This window comes from Alligator mississippiensis, chromosome 2 (genome assembly GCF_030867095.1).
Source record: "Alligator mississippiensis isolate rAllMis1 chromosome 2, rAllMis1, whole genome shotgun sequence".
Classification (NCBI taxonomy): Eukaryota; Metazoa; Chordata; order Crocodylia; family Alligatoridae; genus Alligator; species Alligator mississippiensis.
In genome coordinates, this window is record NC_081825.1 from 132,428,906 (window position 1) to 132,445,117 (window position 16,212).

The window sequence follows — 16,212 nt, forward strand, 5'->3', positions numbered from 1 at the left end:
TCTTAAGGAGTAAAAAATACTTTGTTACAAAATTGCATTTTTGTTCAGCAAAAACATTTTTACAAGAATTATCTGATGTGAAATATGCTTTTATGCATTTAGGTTGGCTGAGATTTGGTTTACAATAGGACTGTGCATCTTCTGAGCAGCCGGGGGCACATTGTCGGGGCCACAAGCTATACAGGCCAAACCAGCACAAGCTGTGGGCACCTGTGCTCATGTCATGCAGGCGGCCCAGCCCCTACCGTCAGCTCCCCAATTTCAGGCTTCCTCATCTTGCCGTGTTTGCAGGTGTCCTGATCTCACCCACAACTCCTAAGCCACAGGCTCCCATGCTGCACTATGCCATGTGGGCAATGCCAAGTTGCAGGCTCCCCTAGCACTGTGGGCTGTGCTATGCCACACCAAACTACTCCCTGAGGCAGGGAGGCTGGAAGTGGAAGCTGAAAGGGAGGGGAAGCCTGAAGACCCTGGCTGCTGATGCAGCCAAAATGATGGGAGGAATGACAAGTCGGTGGGAGTCCTAGTTTACAATATGCTTCCTTCAAGAACAACTTAAACCAGTGTAATCTGGGTGACAATACCCGGTGTGGCCAAAGGGTAACTGAATGACTTATTTAGAATCACAGGAGAAAAGGCCTGGAAGGGGCCCTAGAAGCTCCTCTAGTCCAGGGTTTCTCAACTGAAAGGTCCTCTAGGTGGGACTCAGGTCACGGAAGCAAACCTGGAAGTGCCACGGCAGAACATTTAGTTTCACTTTTGCACACTTCGATCAGCCGCTGGGGGTCCCGCCCACCTCTGGGGGTCTACCTCCCCGCTTGTCAACCAGTGGGACCAGGATTATTTGACTTTACATAGGTGGGACGTAAGGTGCAAAAGTTTGAGAACTGCTGCTCTAGTCCAATATGGGGCCAACCATTTTGACAGGCATACTGCAAATTAGCCCCATGCCCTCTCTGAGTGCCACTCTGATCCCCTTCCCCTGCCCAGTCAGCTGCTCTGCTTTCTGCTCCCTGCTCTGTGCTCCTTGCCCAATCTACTGTTTTGCTTTCTGCTCCCTGCCCTATCTGCCATTGTGCTGCATGCCCCCTCCACAGTGTGCCACATGCCACACGCACAAATTGCCTGTGCCACTTGTGATGTGTGCCATGGTTGGCCATGCCTAACCTAGTCCAACCCCTTGAGCAAGGGGTTGCACATAAATGGTTGTTTAAACTTCATTTGAAAAGAAATGGTATTTATTAGGTCTGTGTGACTAGGGAAGTATTTGATTAGGATTTGGCTGGTTCAGAGGACAGTGATTCGATTCAGATCGCTGTCCTGAATCAATTCAGCCAAATTAGCTTTGGAAGATTCGGCACTGATTCAGAGATTCAGTGGTTCGGATCGGCTGGGGAGAGGCAGGCACAGCTGGGCTGCTGCAGGTTCTCCGGCAGCTCCTCCGGTCTGGCTGTGCCTGTCTCTCCCCAGGCAGGGGGAGCCATGGGAGAAGCACCCATGGCTGCCCTGCCCGACCCTATATCTCCACACACCCTAACCCCCCGGCCCCAGGCTAGTCCTGGCACTTTAAAAAAAACAAAAAAACAGTCCTGCACTCAGTTGTGGCAATTGCGGCCTCTGGGTGTGCAGGGCAGTGGGTGGCAGCGACAATTGCCCCCCCCCCGCCTGGCACCAGCACGGCAACTGCCCCATGGCGTGAGTGCAGTGTGGCTCAACAGGGCACCGCATACTGTCTGGGAGCTGGGGCCACTGGAACTGAGCATTGCTGGGCTGTGGCTGATTGCTGGAGCTGTCCCAACTCCCAGATAGTGCGCGGTGCCCTGCCAAGCTGCACTGCACCCACGCAATGCGACAGCTGCCGCACGGGTGCCAGGCGGGGAGGCGAACCCCCTGCCCCCTACTGCCCTACGCTGCGCAGGAGGGCTCTGCCACAAGCCCCTAGAGATCCCACTCGCCGCTCCTGCAGCTGATGACTCTGAAGTTTTTAAAAAAAAAAAAAAAAAGCCCCATACTCATTGTTTGCAGGAGTGACAATTGGGGCTTCTGGGTGCTTGTGGCAGAGCCCCCCTGCACAGCGTGGTGCAGCGGGGATCGCCCCCCCAACATGGCAGCTGTTGCATCATGCGGGTGCAGCACAGCTTGGCAGGGTTCCACACGCTTTCTGGGAGCTGGGGCCGCTGGGGCTGAATGCTGCCAGGCTCTGGCTGACACGTGGAGCTGCCCTAGCTGGTGAGTACAGGGCTTTTTAAGTGCTGGGACCTGGGCTGGGTGGGGGATGGGGCTGGGCAGGGCAGCCATGGGGGCTTCTCCTGCAGCTCCCCCAGCTGTGCCTGCCTCTGTCCCAGCAGGCAGAGGCAAGTATGCCCTGCTGTCACTTGCCAGTTGGCATGGAAGGGTGTGGGTTGCGGGCATGGCAACACTGGGAGTGGGGGCTGTGCCCTGCTGCCACTTGCCCCCTTCTGCCTGGAGTGAGTCGTGCCCCCATCATGCCCCCTGCCTCCACTCCAGCTGAGCAAGCGGCAGCAGGGTAGAGTCCCCGCTCCCAGCGCTGCTGAGCCCCCTGCCCCAGCTGGGCAGCTTGTCCCAGCCCCAATCCCTCCTTCCCTCCCCCAACCCCAACAGACTTACCAGCTGGAGGCAGCTATCAGCTGCCTGTTTAGTCTATGGCTGAATGATCAAATCGGGCAAATCTTTTCCTGAATCAATTTGGATTCTTTGAATCGATTCAGAGCTTTTACTTGGTCCCCCGATTCGATTCGGTTTCAGAGATTCGGTCCTCAAATCGGGTCGAATCTCCTCCTAATCAAATCAGCTACAGAAGCTTTGCACAGCCCTATTATTTATGATGTTATGCCATTTGTTGTCTTCATAGTTGATATAGTCCATTCTGATCTATTTCTTGGAGCTTGTATTCAGTATTGCAAAAGTTCTGTAGGATTCTTTGAACATTTTTAGTTAAAGACAGGAAATCTTTTTTTTTTTTTGCTTATACTGATCCTTAAGCAGAGCTCGGATGATGAAGACCCTTCTGGGAAGGGGAGAAGTCGTCATATCACAATAAATAAAGTGGACCTTCCAAACTCAATTGAAGTATTAGAGAGCTTTAAACTGGCAAGAGAGAGCTGGGAGCTGCTCTATTCCATGGAATCACTTGATAAAGGTAGGAGTAATTGAAGGCAGTTCTGCCTTTATTCTTCTTTACTGTAGACAAGAATTGTCAGCAACAGCAATAAAACTTTACATGCACTTTTTGAACATTCTCTTTTGTTCTGGGGGCCTTAATGGTATGAAATAACTGACAAGGCTCCTTTATCCTATTCTTTATCTGGGAATGTATTTTTCCATTTGTTGTTCTTGGAATCTTCCATACTTCTGCATTCATTCAGCTAGCTTTCCTTGAAAAAGTAGGTTTTACGAGGGTACCATATAGTTGTGTGCTACCATAATTACTTGAACCCAAGATAAGCTTTTGTTTCCCGGTCGGTATTTGGGGGAGGAGAGGGGCCTTGTCTTGTATTTGAGTACTGGTCTGGGGCAGGTGCTGATGGCTCAGCTCTGGCCCCAGGCACAGGGCTGGAAGTTGGAGCTGAGCTGTCACTCCCCTAGGCTGGGATGGCTAGTTTGGCAAGGGAAGAGGCATGTGGCTTTGGTGGGGTGGGGGGTAGGGGGTTGATGCAGAAACAGGGAAGACCAATGTATGAAATTTGGAGAGGGAGAGGCACAGATGAGATGGCACAGCCAAACTCCCCCAAGCTGCCCCTTCCATTTCCCTCCCCCCCACCTCCTTCCCCCTTCCAGACCCGATCTAGCCCAGTCCTACTGGGACCTGCTGCCACTTCTTTCTGGCAAAGTCAGGACCACCACTGCCTGGAGGCAAGGGGAGAGGCTACAGTGGGTAGGGGGACAGGAAGCAGGGGAGGCAGGCACAGACATGGTGGGGGCAGCCAGGGTGGGCAAGAGCAGGGAAGCAAGGGCCAGGGGTCTGGCTCCACACCCCCTGCTGCTGCTGTGGCAGAGGCTTATTTTAAGATGACCTTTCACTAATTAGCTTCTGTACATGGTAAATTATAACACTTTGAATTTAAGACAACCCTCTAGTAATTAGATTTTATACACGAGAAATTTGAAGTCATCTTGGATTCAGACAAGTATGGTAATAACCATGTGGGGAAGTATTGCCAAAGTTTTCCATGCATTATAATTTCCTCAGCGATTTGTGACTATGAAGAGAATTTGTTTCTTCTCTTCCTCTTCTCATTTTTGCTTCTCATTTAGAAGTTTGCAATATTTATTAATCTTCAGTATGTTGTGGGGGGAATGAAACATTAATCAGTAGTGTTGAATTGATATTGTTTTTCTGAAAAGCAATAAAATAAATGTAAAGAAGGTGGACTAGAAAGGATCTACCATAAAATGGCTCGTGCTGTTTTTTTTTCTCCCCAATCTTTTTTTGTTTCTAAATAGCCTAAGCCAAAGAGTTTGGAGAGGTGTAGGGGACAGGGTTTGGTGGGTTTTTTTAGCCAACTTGAAACCTATTTTCTGATTACTTGTGCAGAATTCACCAGAATTTGCTTGTCCTGGAAGACAGATACCTGGCTCTGGTTGCGAATCTTCCTCACAGATATGATCATTTACCAGGTAAATGAAAGACTGAGACCCATACTTTTGCATTACTTTTTTCATTTTATGCATTTTTGTGCTTGTTGCAGTCAAAACTGAGTGCTCAGGTTACATCACTCCTCTTTACCAGCTCTTTCTTACTCAGCAGATCCAGCTGAGTTTGCAAGAGTGCTCCCTTTGGGAGCTGTGACCAGTAGATAAACTCAGTGACTCAGAACAGCTTCCACAAAACAAATCAGTATTTATTAGTCTACAAAAACATAATGATGAGGAAGGAACAGATTAAAACAGGCAGGGTCCATTTGGACCACCTCTGTAGTAACTGCAAGTTGCTGAGAAATCAGTCCGTCCTGCTTATCAGCCCAGTCCTTACTGTGTCCTCACCAGTGGCTGAACAGTTATGCAGTTGATTTTTGATGTGCTTAGGCATGCTGTTAGGATTTCTGGTTCATGTATGTGCACACCTCTCTGGTGATGGCTGTGTGACATCTTTTCAGTATGGGGAACAGGAATGAATGTCTTAAGATTGTCACAGAGAAGGCATAGGCCTCATTGAACGAGTGAGAGGAAAGCAGCCTTTTTGGCAGATGTGCCACAGATTAGCCTGTTGCCCTCCCTGAGTGCAACTCTGATTCCTTTCCCTTACCTGATCTACTGCTCAGCTTCCACATCCTACCCTGTGCTCCCTGCCCAAGCTGCTGCTCTGCTTTCTGCTCCCTGCCCAGTCATTCTTGCTTGATCTGATACTCTGCCTTCTGCTTCCTGCTCTATCTGCAAGAGTGCTACCTGTCCCCTCCGCAATCTGCCATTTGTCACCCATTGCACACATGCCATGGACAGTCAACCTGCAAGGAGGGTTGTAGTTAAAGTTTAGTATTTCCTTTGGATTTGAGGCAAGCTAAACTCATGCCATGTACCTCACAGATAGCAACTGGGGTTCTGTCTGTTTCCCTGCTGCCTGTTCCTCTTCCTTGATCAAAGGCCCCATGTTTTCATCTACTTAGGGCAATTTTGTCTTGTGTTTCATGTCTTAAACTTCCTCCCATCCAACCCAGACTCATCATGATAAGAGCCCAGCATCAAGGTCTTGACATCTATACTTTTGTGATGTGGTGGTGACTGGATTATCTGAAGTCATCTGCCTTCCCATGGACTAAATGAGACCCCCTGCAGTTATGACTCATGACTCTATATTAGCCAGCCAACTATTTTCCTGCCATTGCAATGGCAGGGCATGAAGTCATCCTGTGGCATGTTGTAGGGTGTACCTAGTGTTCCTGCTTGTGCCTTGTAATGATCTGAAGTGTTGCTATTGGAGACTCCTTGGGTTGCTTGTAAACATAGACAACTGAACTTGATGTCTGCTGTTAGACCCCAACTCCATGCAGCGGCCAATGACTAGGGAGATGACGATCCAATTGCCCATGGGTCCTGTTACTCGTTAGCCAGAGCGAGCAGGGAGCAAACACCAGCACACATTGCTCGCAACAGCTTTATTCAGAATGGAGACAGCTTCGGACTAGCTCCCAAAAGACAACAAACCGGGGAGCCGCCCTGAACATTAGTTCTTTTCACATTTTATGCACCTTGGTTCATACATATTAACATTCACTCCACCTATGACCCTCCTTGGGTTACACCCATTCCTCCTCCCATCTCAAGCTCCTCCTCTGTTTTCTGTTTACTTCATTAACATGGAATTGCTTATGCATTTCATTCATTTACATGCCTCTGCTAAAAGCACATGCGTAAGGCCATGTACACGGGTACTCATGATCATTTGCTGGTTCTTTCTTGTTCTTTGCTGATTTCAGCACCATTTCCAAGGTTTTCTTTCTGCTTTATCTCCTGACGATAGCTGGTGGGCTGCATCTTGTTCTACTTACACAAGGAATCATGTATCCTACACACTATTCCATTGTTAAAGGAACTACTTGCCTAAACATTTGCAAGGTTAGCTTTATACATCATTCTGCCTTGTGACCAGCAGCTTTGCTGAGACACAGATTAAAAGCCTTGTCCCAGCTGCAGATCCAATGCTCCCCAAAAATCCACATTATTTTCACCCTAACATCTGTTTGCAGTCTTCTGTTCTTATGAATCTTGTGAACTGTCCAGCCAACAACATAACAACAGTCATATGAAACAGGGTCCATGCAAGATTGATAACAACAACACAGATACCTTCCATTCTTCACAATCTGCCAGTATTTCCAATACAGTATTGCAAACTCCCATGCATTTCATGCCAACACATACTGTGTTCTAGGGCTGTGCAAAGCTTTGGTCCCTAATTTGATTTGATGGAGATTCAGCCTGATTTGGTGGCCGTCTCTCTGAATCAAATCGGGAGACCCTTTAATCTCTCCAAATCGAATCGGAACCCTCTGAATTGATTCGGAAAGATTCAACGATTTGGATATAAACGCAGCTTTAAATGTTTTTTCTACATGCCTCAAGGTACTAGGCAGCTTGTGAATGCTGCAGTGGTGGGGCAGATGGAGCGTCTCATAGGAGCATGGCAGTGGGGTCCCCAGCGCACTTCATAGCAGACCTGGAAGTGGACCAAAAGCACTTCTGGTCCATTTCCAGGTCTGCTGGGGAGTACGCTGGGCTCCCCCCTATGCCCCCTGGTTTGTCGACTGTTGCCTCCTGGGTCTGGAGAGGCACTCTGGGTCTGCCTGTGGCATTGGAGTGGAAGTACCCTGGTTCATCATTACTTCTTGTCCACTTCTGGGTTCACCACTGAGTATGCAGGGGCTTCTTTCCTGCACTCCTGTGGGATGCTCCATCTGCCCCAGCATCACAGTGTTCACAGGCTACGCCTAGTACCTCGAGGTATGTAGGAAAAGCATTTAAAGCTGTGTCTATGTCCAAATCACTGATTCTCCGAATCAGCATCAAATCTTCAGATTCGGATTCAGCCGAATTGAATCGGGAACAGTGATCCAAATCAATAAATCAAACCACTGTCCCCAATTCGGGCCGAATCTGAATCAAATATGGCCCGCTTCGTACACACATACTTTGTTCCCTTACTTATCTACTTGACTCAATGTATCCACACATTTTGGCTCACTTTTAAGAATGAGTTCACTTGAAAGAGGCTTTTCATTTTCTCTTGTAAATCTCAGTGTAAATAAATGTATAAAGATAGTCCCTTATCATAGTTAAACATGCTTCCACCATTCCTGATACTTTTTAAACCATGTCCTGCTGTTCCAGTAAAAATAAGATTAAGAGTACAATGATAAACAACATAGTGGGTGGGGGGATTTTTTTTTGGGGGGGGGGGGCAGGGAGTAATTAACTGTGATTAAACACACGTGTAAATGCTAAATTGTACCCAGTCAGCGGGGGGCCAGACTCCTGCTTCCTGCTCCCTCTGATGCTGCCCCTCACATACTGCCTGCCAGCCCAGGCCTGTCCCACCCTGGCTCAGATTGCTGCTGTCCCAGGCACACTGTAGACACTGAGCCCAGGACCAGTTTACTGTGGCTCAAACTGCTTCAAGGTTTATTGCTTCGCCTTAATTGCACATGTAGATGCACCCATTATGAGTTACCATGGCAGGCACAATGACTGCTGTCCTTGCTGCTGTTCGTTGTAGTGTTTGTCAATACATAGCATGTGAAATGTGCCCATGGCAATCATCACTTCCAATGTAATCAAATCAGTCTGAAAACTGGTTGCTATGAATTACCATCGTGATTGTCATGGAGACAGGCATCATGGACAAATTCTGAAATAGTCCCCTAGAAGAGGGTTATTCTACTGAACAATCCAGTTCTGTTTCTCATGTAAGGTGACTGCAAGAGAGTTTATGGTAAAAACAACACTGACTAAGCTTTTATTTAGTTCTTGCTGTGAATTTTGATCTTTATCCTTTTCTCATTGTTATTTTTTTAACTGGAAGATTTTTAAAAACCCACCTGTCTGAGGAGTACTTCTTGCTCTGTCCAGAGGTGCCTGTGTGGCTGGGCCTAGTGTCCCTGTATTTCCCACTATTTGCAAAACTAGGCTTTCCTCACTAGATTTATGCTCCCTAATTCCAGTTTCCAGCTTCTCTTGTCAAATAAGAGGTTGTAGTTTTGACTTGGAGATTCCACAAAGTCAACCTTTTTTCTGTTCTTTCAACCCACATAGATAAACATGAACTGAATTCAGTGTTTGTATCCCCCAGTTACCCAACTTGCCCTCCTGTGTACTAAAAGTCATCTGTTTCACCAGGCTTTGCCAAGTTCTGGGAATGGTAAAGGGCCATTTCTTTTGAGCATACAAAGCTGCCTTCTTTCCTGACTGCTGAACAAATCTAGATCTCATTTGGAAATATGCCTGAGTTGTGCAGGTGTACTCAGCCTTGCTAGGTGAAGGAACACAGAAAAGTTATGGCTGGGAATTCTTCCAGGATGAGGAATCCTTGAGTGCCTGTTTAAGAAACAAACCCCAGGGTCTCATTCTGCAAGCATTCCCTGCAGCCTTGACTTTTCATTTAGTGGTTGCCTCATTGTTGGTGTGAATGAGATCTAAATGGACTACCATGCTGGATTCATGTAGCCATCTATATTACGAATATTAGAAACATGCCTGGAAGAGGCCTTGTGGGCCATCAAGTCCAGCTGCCAATCAATGGCAGACAACCATTTACCCACGAAATCCACAACATTTATTTCACCCATACTAGGCAGAATATCTGAAATATCATGAATGTCTGGTAACAAGGTTGCAAAACCATGTCACAAATGTCACGGGCAATTCTAGGTATAGCATGTGACATACCAGGGAGGAGACGGGCAACACAGTGGCAGGTAGGGCAGGAAGCAGAGCAGCAGATCAGTTGGGGGAAAGTGATTTGAGTGGCACTGAGGGAGACTGTGGTACTAATTTGTAGCATGCCTGCCAAAAAGTTTGTTCCCTGCATTACCCTATAGCAGGCTGTCAACTCGGGGTATGTGTACCCCTCAGTATGCGGGGGCAGGTGGGGATGGAGTGTTGCCACCCCACGCTGCTGCCTCAGAGGAGCAGGGCCAGGGTGGGGCGAAAGCAGAGCTGCACAGAAGCTATGCTGCCACTGCTTGCCACAACCCCCCTCTGTGTCTGGCCGCTCACCATTCCCCCGCTCGGCATCTGGCCACTACCCCAGGGGTACATCTACTAAAAAGGGGGCTGCCGGTTCGATTCCAAGGAGATGTGGCCCAATTCAGCAGCTGAATCTCTGAATCCGAATCAAATTGGGAGACCCATTAAAAGGTCCAAATCGAATTGGAAGCCTCTGAATTGATTTGGAGAGATTTGGAGATTCAGAAGGCTTGCAGCAAACAAACTAAGAGGGAGGGGGAGAGGGTGATATTCCATATATTCAAAAGGCTGAGAGGTAGGGAAAGACTGCTCTGATAGTGACATCTGTAGCTGGCCAATGACTGTGATATTTCTCTGGATCCCTTGCAGTCCGGTATGATCCACATGCTGGCAGGCTTGTGCGACCCAAGGGTGAAGGGGAGTGTCTGCAGCAGCAAAACCCTTGATCACTGGATGGAGGTGCTGGTGAACAGTCAGGGAGGCAGAAGGTCAGAGGCAGAGGGACGTGGAAGAGGGGGATCCACTTTCCCATGCCAGCACTCCAACCAAGAGCCAATCTCCTCCACCACAGCAGCTGCCAATGTGGGCCAAGGGCATGGCCTCAGTGTTGGGGTCCAGAGACACCAGACCCCACCATCAGGCAGGTAGTGCAGAGGCCTCAGTAGCTACCTATCTCACCGAGGATGTGGAGCCACTGCACTGTGACCCATTGGCCTATTGGGCAACCTGCAGCCAGTAGTGGCAGGATCTGGCTACAGTTGCCTGGGAACACCTGTCCTGTCCACTGACCAGTGTTCCAAGTGAGAGGGTGTTCAGCATTGCTGGTGATGTTGTGACACCCACCGCACCTCCTTGGATTCTGGTTTGGTGGAGCAGCTAGTGTTCCTGAAGGTGAACTTTCCACTGCAGGGGTTCCCCAAGCTCCAAGTGCAGACAAAGTGAGTGCCACCCTCCTTACTCCGCACCTATTTACTTTTTTTATTTGCTTTCAGAACCTTGAGGTGCACTTTTACAGCAACCCCGGCACCTATCTCCTTGAAACTTGGCAGGCTTCATGCCCTCAGAAGGGGCTACCATTCCTGCTGTTTTCATCCAAATCTGGAAAAGAATGACAAAGTTATAGGTATTTTAGTGGTTCCCATTATAGTCTATGGCCGAATCAAATCAGGACAGTGATTTGAATTCCTGTCCCTCTGAATTGGCCAAATCCAAAGTGAATACTTGCTGCTTTGCGCAGACCTATTGAAAACCCCTGCCCTAAAATATGCCAGACATAAAAGGATACTACAAGTATGTGTCAGCTGAACAGTACAAATTCTGTTTTAAAAGTGAAGACAAAAAAATTGTTTGGTGCTAAAAGGATGCTCTCCCATGCTCACCCTGGAGATGGCGGTTGTAAAATCCAATTTTAAGTGTAAGCATCTAATCCAAAGATCAAATGTTGATAAATACACAATATATTGTGCATCAGAATAAATCTGGTATGATCTCTTATCTTCATCATGTAGGTGTACCTTTCAAATGGACCTGTGTGGCACCACATTGTACAGCTTTCTGTTAGCATGATGCTTTGGAGTCTCTGCTACATGGACCACCTTGGTTTTGGAGGCTCTGACATAGAATAATCACATTTTTGTTTTCCTATAAATTGTGTGTGGATGATTCTAATACCCCCTACCTCTTTTTTTTTTTTTTTTCTTAAAGGGTCAATATAAAAAGGCAATTGCCAGCCTCCATCATTTAGCAGCTCTTCAAGGATCTCACTCTCCGCAGCAGATTGCAGGACAGGGTTTGCTGGAACATCAGAGAGCCCTTATCCAGTTAGCTACTTGCCACTTTGCCCTTGGAGAATACAGAGTAAGTCCAAGATACTGTGCAATGGGCCTTCTTACACCAGCTGCCAGGAGTTACCGGGGTGTTCCGTGGTTGCCTGGTTCCAGCAAGAGCTCACGCCTGTGGCCATGTCTGAGGCAGGTACCTGTTGACAGGAGGAGTGAAGTAGGCCCCTGACTCATGACTGGAGCCAGGTGTTCTTGTCACTAGTGCTAGGATCCTCCAAAAATTTATATGCAGATAAGGCACAGGGCAACCTGGTTTGGATCCACCTCTTTTTCACCATGACATGAAAAAGAGTTGGTGATGAGGGGGACTGTGCTCAATGGGCATTATCATATATTTTATTTAGATGGCTGCACTAACCTATCCTTGTGGCAGGGGAAAACCACAAACATGGCAGGGGGTAGTATCCTGACCAAGGTCATGCATAGTTAGTCTCCCACTTTCACTTCCAGTGAGAAGATCTCAGCTATATTCCAACTTTGTGGAAATGGGAGACTCCTCCCTAGCTTGCTCCTGTGGCCCTACGGCTGAGGGAAAGTGAAACTCAGAGGCATCCAGACCCCATGCCTCTGGGCTTGGGCCTGCACTTAGGATCCCCGCCAAATGATTTGGAAGTATCTGAAGTCCCAGGCAGTGGTGGAGGATGCTTGCCAGCAGCAGGGCTACATTTGGTTCTTGAATGCCTCGCACAGATTTGGAATTGATTTGGCTGATTTGACTTGGGATGCGAAAAATTTTTTTTTTTTTTTAATTTATTTTTAAAGTTCCCATCAGCAATGCCATTACCATGGTGGTAGCAGGAGAAATAGTAGGGCTATGCAAAGCTTTGGTCATTGATTTGATTTGGTGGAGATTTGGCCCGATTCAGCGGCCGAATCTCTGAATCCAAATTGAATCAGGAGACCCTTTAATCTCTCTGAATCGATTCAGAAAGATTCAGTGATTTGGACATAGACACAGCTTTAAATGTTTTTTCTACATACCTCAAGATACAAGGCAACTCGTGAACACTGAGATGGTGGGGTGGATGGAGCATCCTACAGGGCCAGTGGACCAGAAGCACTTCCAGGTTCCGCCAGGGAGTGCACAGGGGACACCCCCCCCCCCCCCCCCCCCCCGCTTAGTGACTGGTGCCTCCTGGGTCGGGGGGGGGCCACCCGGGGTCCTCCCGTGGCCAATCGCCAAGCCAGGGGGGGATACCCTGCACACTCAGCAGTGGACCCAGAAGTGGACCACAAGTACTTCCATCCACTTCCGTGTTTGCCGCCAAGCACGCAGGGCAGCCCCGCGCGCTCCTGTGGGACGCTCCATCTGCCCCAGCATTGCAGCGTACATCTGGTACTTCGAGGTATGTAGAAAAAACATTTAAATCTGTGTCTATCACTGATTCTCTGAATCAGCATCAAATCTTCAGATTTGGCTTCAGCCGAATCGAATTGGGACAGTGATCCGAATCAATGAATCGAATCACTGTCCCCGATTCAGGCCGAATCTGAATCAAATACCGCCCATTTCGCACACCCGTAGGAAATACCTTGACCAAGGTGATTCAATTGAAATGGCCCTGTGGAGGGTTGTACCTTTGTCTGCTTGCAGACAGGACTCGCTACGAGAGCCTCATAGTTTACTTCTCACTGGCCAGCTTCCAGTGGGAGGATCTAAACTATACACTGACTTTATGGAAATGGGGGACTTCTTCCTGGTTTGCTGTTGTGGCCATATGGTCAAGGGCAAGTGAAACTCAGGGGCATCCAAACCCCAAGCCTTCAGGCTTGGGCCTGCACGTAGGATGCATGCCAAAGGATTTGGAAGTATATGAAGCCCCAGGCTGGTGTGGAGGATACTTGCTGGTAGCAGGGCCACATGGTTGTTGGATAATTCAAATGGATTTAGACTTGATCTGGCTAATTTGACCAGGGACATGAAAAATTTTCCTAAAAAAAAAGGAAAAAAAAAAAAAAGGTTCCCATCAGTATCACTTCTCAGCCTCTTGTGGACTAAGATCAAGTGTAGTCGCTGCACTGGTCTGGTACCCAAGCTAAAATGGATTTAAATGGCATTGTGTAGTGGAGGGTGCATCCCTGTCCAAATGCACTGCAGACAGGATGCCCTACGAAAATCTTGTAATTGGCTTCCTACTGGCCAGCTTCCAGTAGGAGGATCTTGGCTATGTGCCTCCTTCATGGAAATGGGGGACTCTTCCCTAGCTTTCTCCTGCAAATGTTGGCTGAGTGAGACTTGGGGACATCTGAACCCCAAACCTCTGGGCTTGGGCCTGCCTGTAGCATGCCTGCCAATGGATTTGGAAGTATCTGAAGCCTCTGGCTGTAAAGTCTGGGGTGGTGGGTACTTGCCAGTAGCAGCGCCAGATATGGTGTTTGAACAATTGAGTTTTGCTCAAATCAAAACGATATGGAACTGATCTGGCTAATGTGACCTGGAACACAAAAAAAATTCAAAAATATAAAGTTCCCATCAGCATGTTTACCCAATATGGGCCTTGTGTTTTAGAGTCATCCTTAATGCTGGTTATATTTAATCAATTTCATAGTTGGCTTCCATTATTGAGCACATACTGCTTTTGGTACAAGTTTAATGATAGATAATATATTTAATGAGGCTTCCTTCTATGCTGGGCTAGTGTCCTAACCATTGGACAACACTTCTTCTTTCCTGTTACAATATCTTGTCAGTAAAAATCTGATGCTACTTCTTTCTTACACCCTTATCTTGGCAAAGTAGGTTTGGGGTTTACAGTATGTTTGCAGTGCAATAACCATATTGCAGTTTTGTCTTTCTAAACAGTGTGAAAAAGCCTTATTTAACCTTTTTACTATCCAGAAACCAGTGAAAGTCAATTTACTTGACCTTTGCAAGTAAATTGGCTTTAAATTAAGATGTCCTATTTTTGAACAGTTGAACTAAAGGATACCACAAAGGAAATGAATATTCATTGCAAAAACTTGTTTGTGTGTATTCATAGGATGAGCTGAATCAAACTCATGTCCTTATTCCCTTGTCCAAACAAATTAAATCAGTTTGCCAGTTAATCACTTGAGTGTAGATCAGAAGTTCCATCTGATGGATAATGTACACTTTGTTCTCTTTTTTCCCCCTGTTATCTCCTATAGAGGTTTAAATTCTGCTTCAAAGTATTAGTGAATTTGGGTTTTAAGTTTAGAATCTCATGTCATATATCTTGACTTCAAAAAAGCCTTCAATCTGTTATCTCATGATCACCTCTTGGTGCAACTGGCCAACTGTGGCCTTGGGTCCGCCACGATCCACTGGCTGGGAAATTGGCTCCGTGGTTGGACCCAGAGGGTGGTAATAGATGGAAGTCAATCATCATGGTGCCCTGTGACCAGTGGGGTTCCCCAAGGCTCTGTCCTTGGACCCATATTGTTCAACATCTTCATTAATCATGTGGACATTGGAATCAGAAGTGGACTGGTCAGGTTTGCAAATGACACCAAACTCTGGGGCAAAGCAACCACACCTGAAGACAGGAGGGCGATCCAGGCTGACCTGGACGCTACATTTGGACTCTCAGCAAATGGGCCGACAAGAGCCTGATGGCGTTTAACACTGAAAAATGCAAGTTTCTCCACCTTGGGAGGAAAATCCTGCAGCATCCTTATAGGCTCGGCAGTGCTATGCTGGCTAGCGCTACGGAAGAAAGAGACTTGGGGGTCCTCATTGACCACAAGATAAACATGAGTTTTCAATGCGATGCTGTGGCTAGTAAAGCAAGCAAAACGCTGGCTTGCATCCATAGATGTTTCTCAAGCAAATCCCGGGATGTCATTCTCCCCTTGTACTCAGCCTTGGTGAGGCCGCAGCTGGAATACTGCGTCCAGTTTTGGGCCCCACAATTCAAAAAGGATGTGGAGAAGCTTGAGAGAGACCAGAGGAGAGCCACACACATGATCAGAGGTCAGGCAAGCAGACCTTACGATGACAGGCTGAGAGCTATGGGGTTCTTTAGCCTGGAAAAGTGCAGGGTGATCTGATAGCCACCTATAAGTTTATCAGGGGTGACCACCAGTATCTGGGGGAATGTTTGTTCACCAGAGCACCCCAAGGGATGACAAGGTTGAACAGTTATAAACTACTGCAAGACTGTTTCAGGCTGGCCATAAGGAAGAATTTCTTTACTGTCCAAGCCCCCAAGGTCTGGAATAGCCTGCCATTGGAGGTGGTTCTGTTGCCCTGCGGGGTCAGGCCAACTCTCAGGATCTCAATATTGCGCTGTTAGGAGGGTGTGACACAACTGCACATATACAAAACACACACAAATCAATTAGGTGTGCGCGCGCGCACACACACACTCACTCACTCACTCACTCACTCACTCACTCACTCACTCTACCAGCTCAGGCACATACACATCCAAGCCAGCCTAGGCACATGCATACTTATCACCAATTCAAGCACATACACTATACACCCCAAAAGTTAGACACAGATCACTAATTCGTATATCGTGCACACAATGCCATATGTATATACACACACACACACACACACTAGCAACTCAGATACACACACGTTCAAAATAACCAGTCTAGGTTCATGCACACCTATCACCAGTTTAAGCCCATACACACTACACACACCACATTTAGACAGAATCAGTTACCAGTTACCAACACCTGCACATCCAATACACAT

At 47.5% G+C, this 16,212-nt stretch overlaps 1 protein-coding gene across 9 annotated transcripts in view; it reads left to right on the forward strand.

The window, feature by feature from the left end:
* INTS10 (integrator complex subunit 10) overlaps positions 1–16,212 on the forward strand; it is a 68,320-nt gene that overhangs the window by 34,276 nt on the left and 17,832 nt on the right. For 4 of the 9 annotated variants that reach the window (XR_009459878.1, XM_059722155.1, XM_059722158.1 and 1 more), the window contains exons 10-12: positions 2,993–3,160; positions 4,556–4,638; positions 11,404–11,556. Coding sequence is in view for 8 of the 9 variants with exons in the window: in XM_059722155.1 (XP_059578138.1) it covers positions 2,993–3,160; positions 4,556–4,638; positions 11,404–11,556 (404 nt within the window). In the remaining variant the exon portion in view is untranslated. The remainder of the gene's footprint in view (positions 1–2,992; positions 3,161–4,555; positions 4,639–11,403; positions 11,557–16,212) is intronic. The other 5 variants (XM_059722156.1, XM_014600402.3, XM_059722157.1 and 2 more) reach the window with 3 other exon arrangements.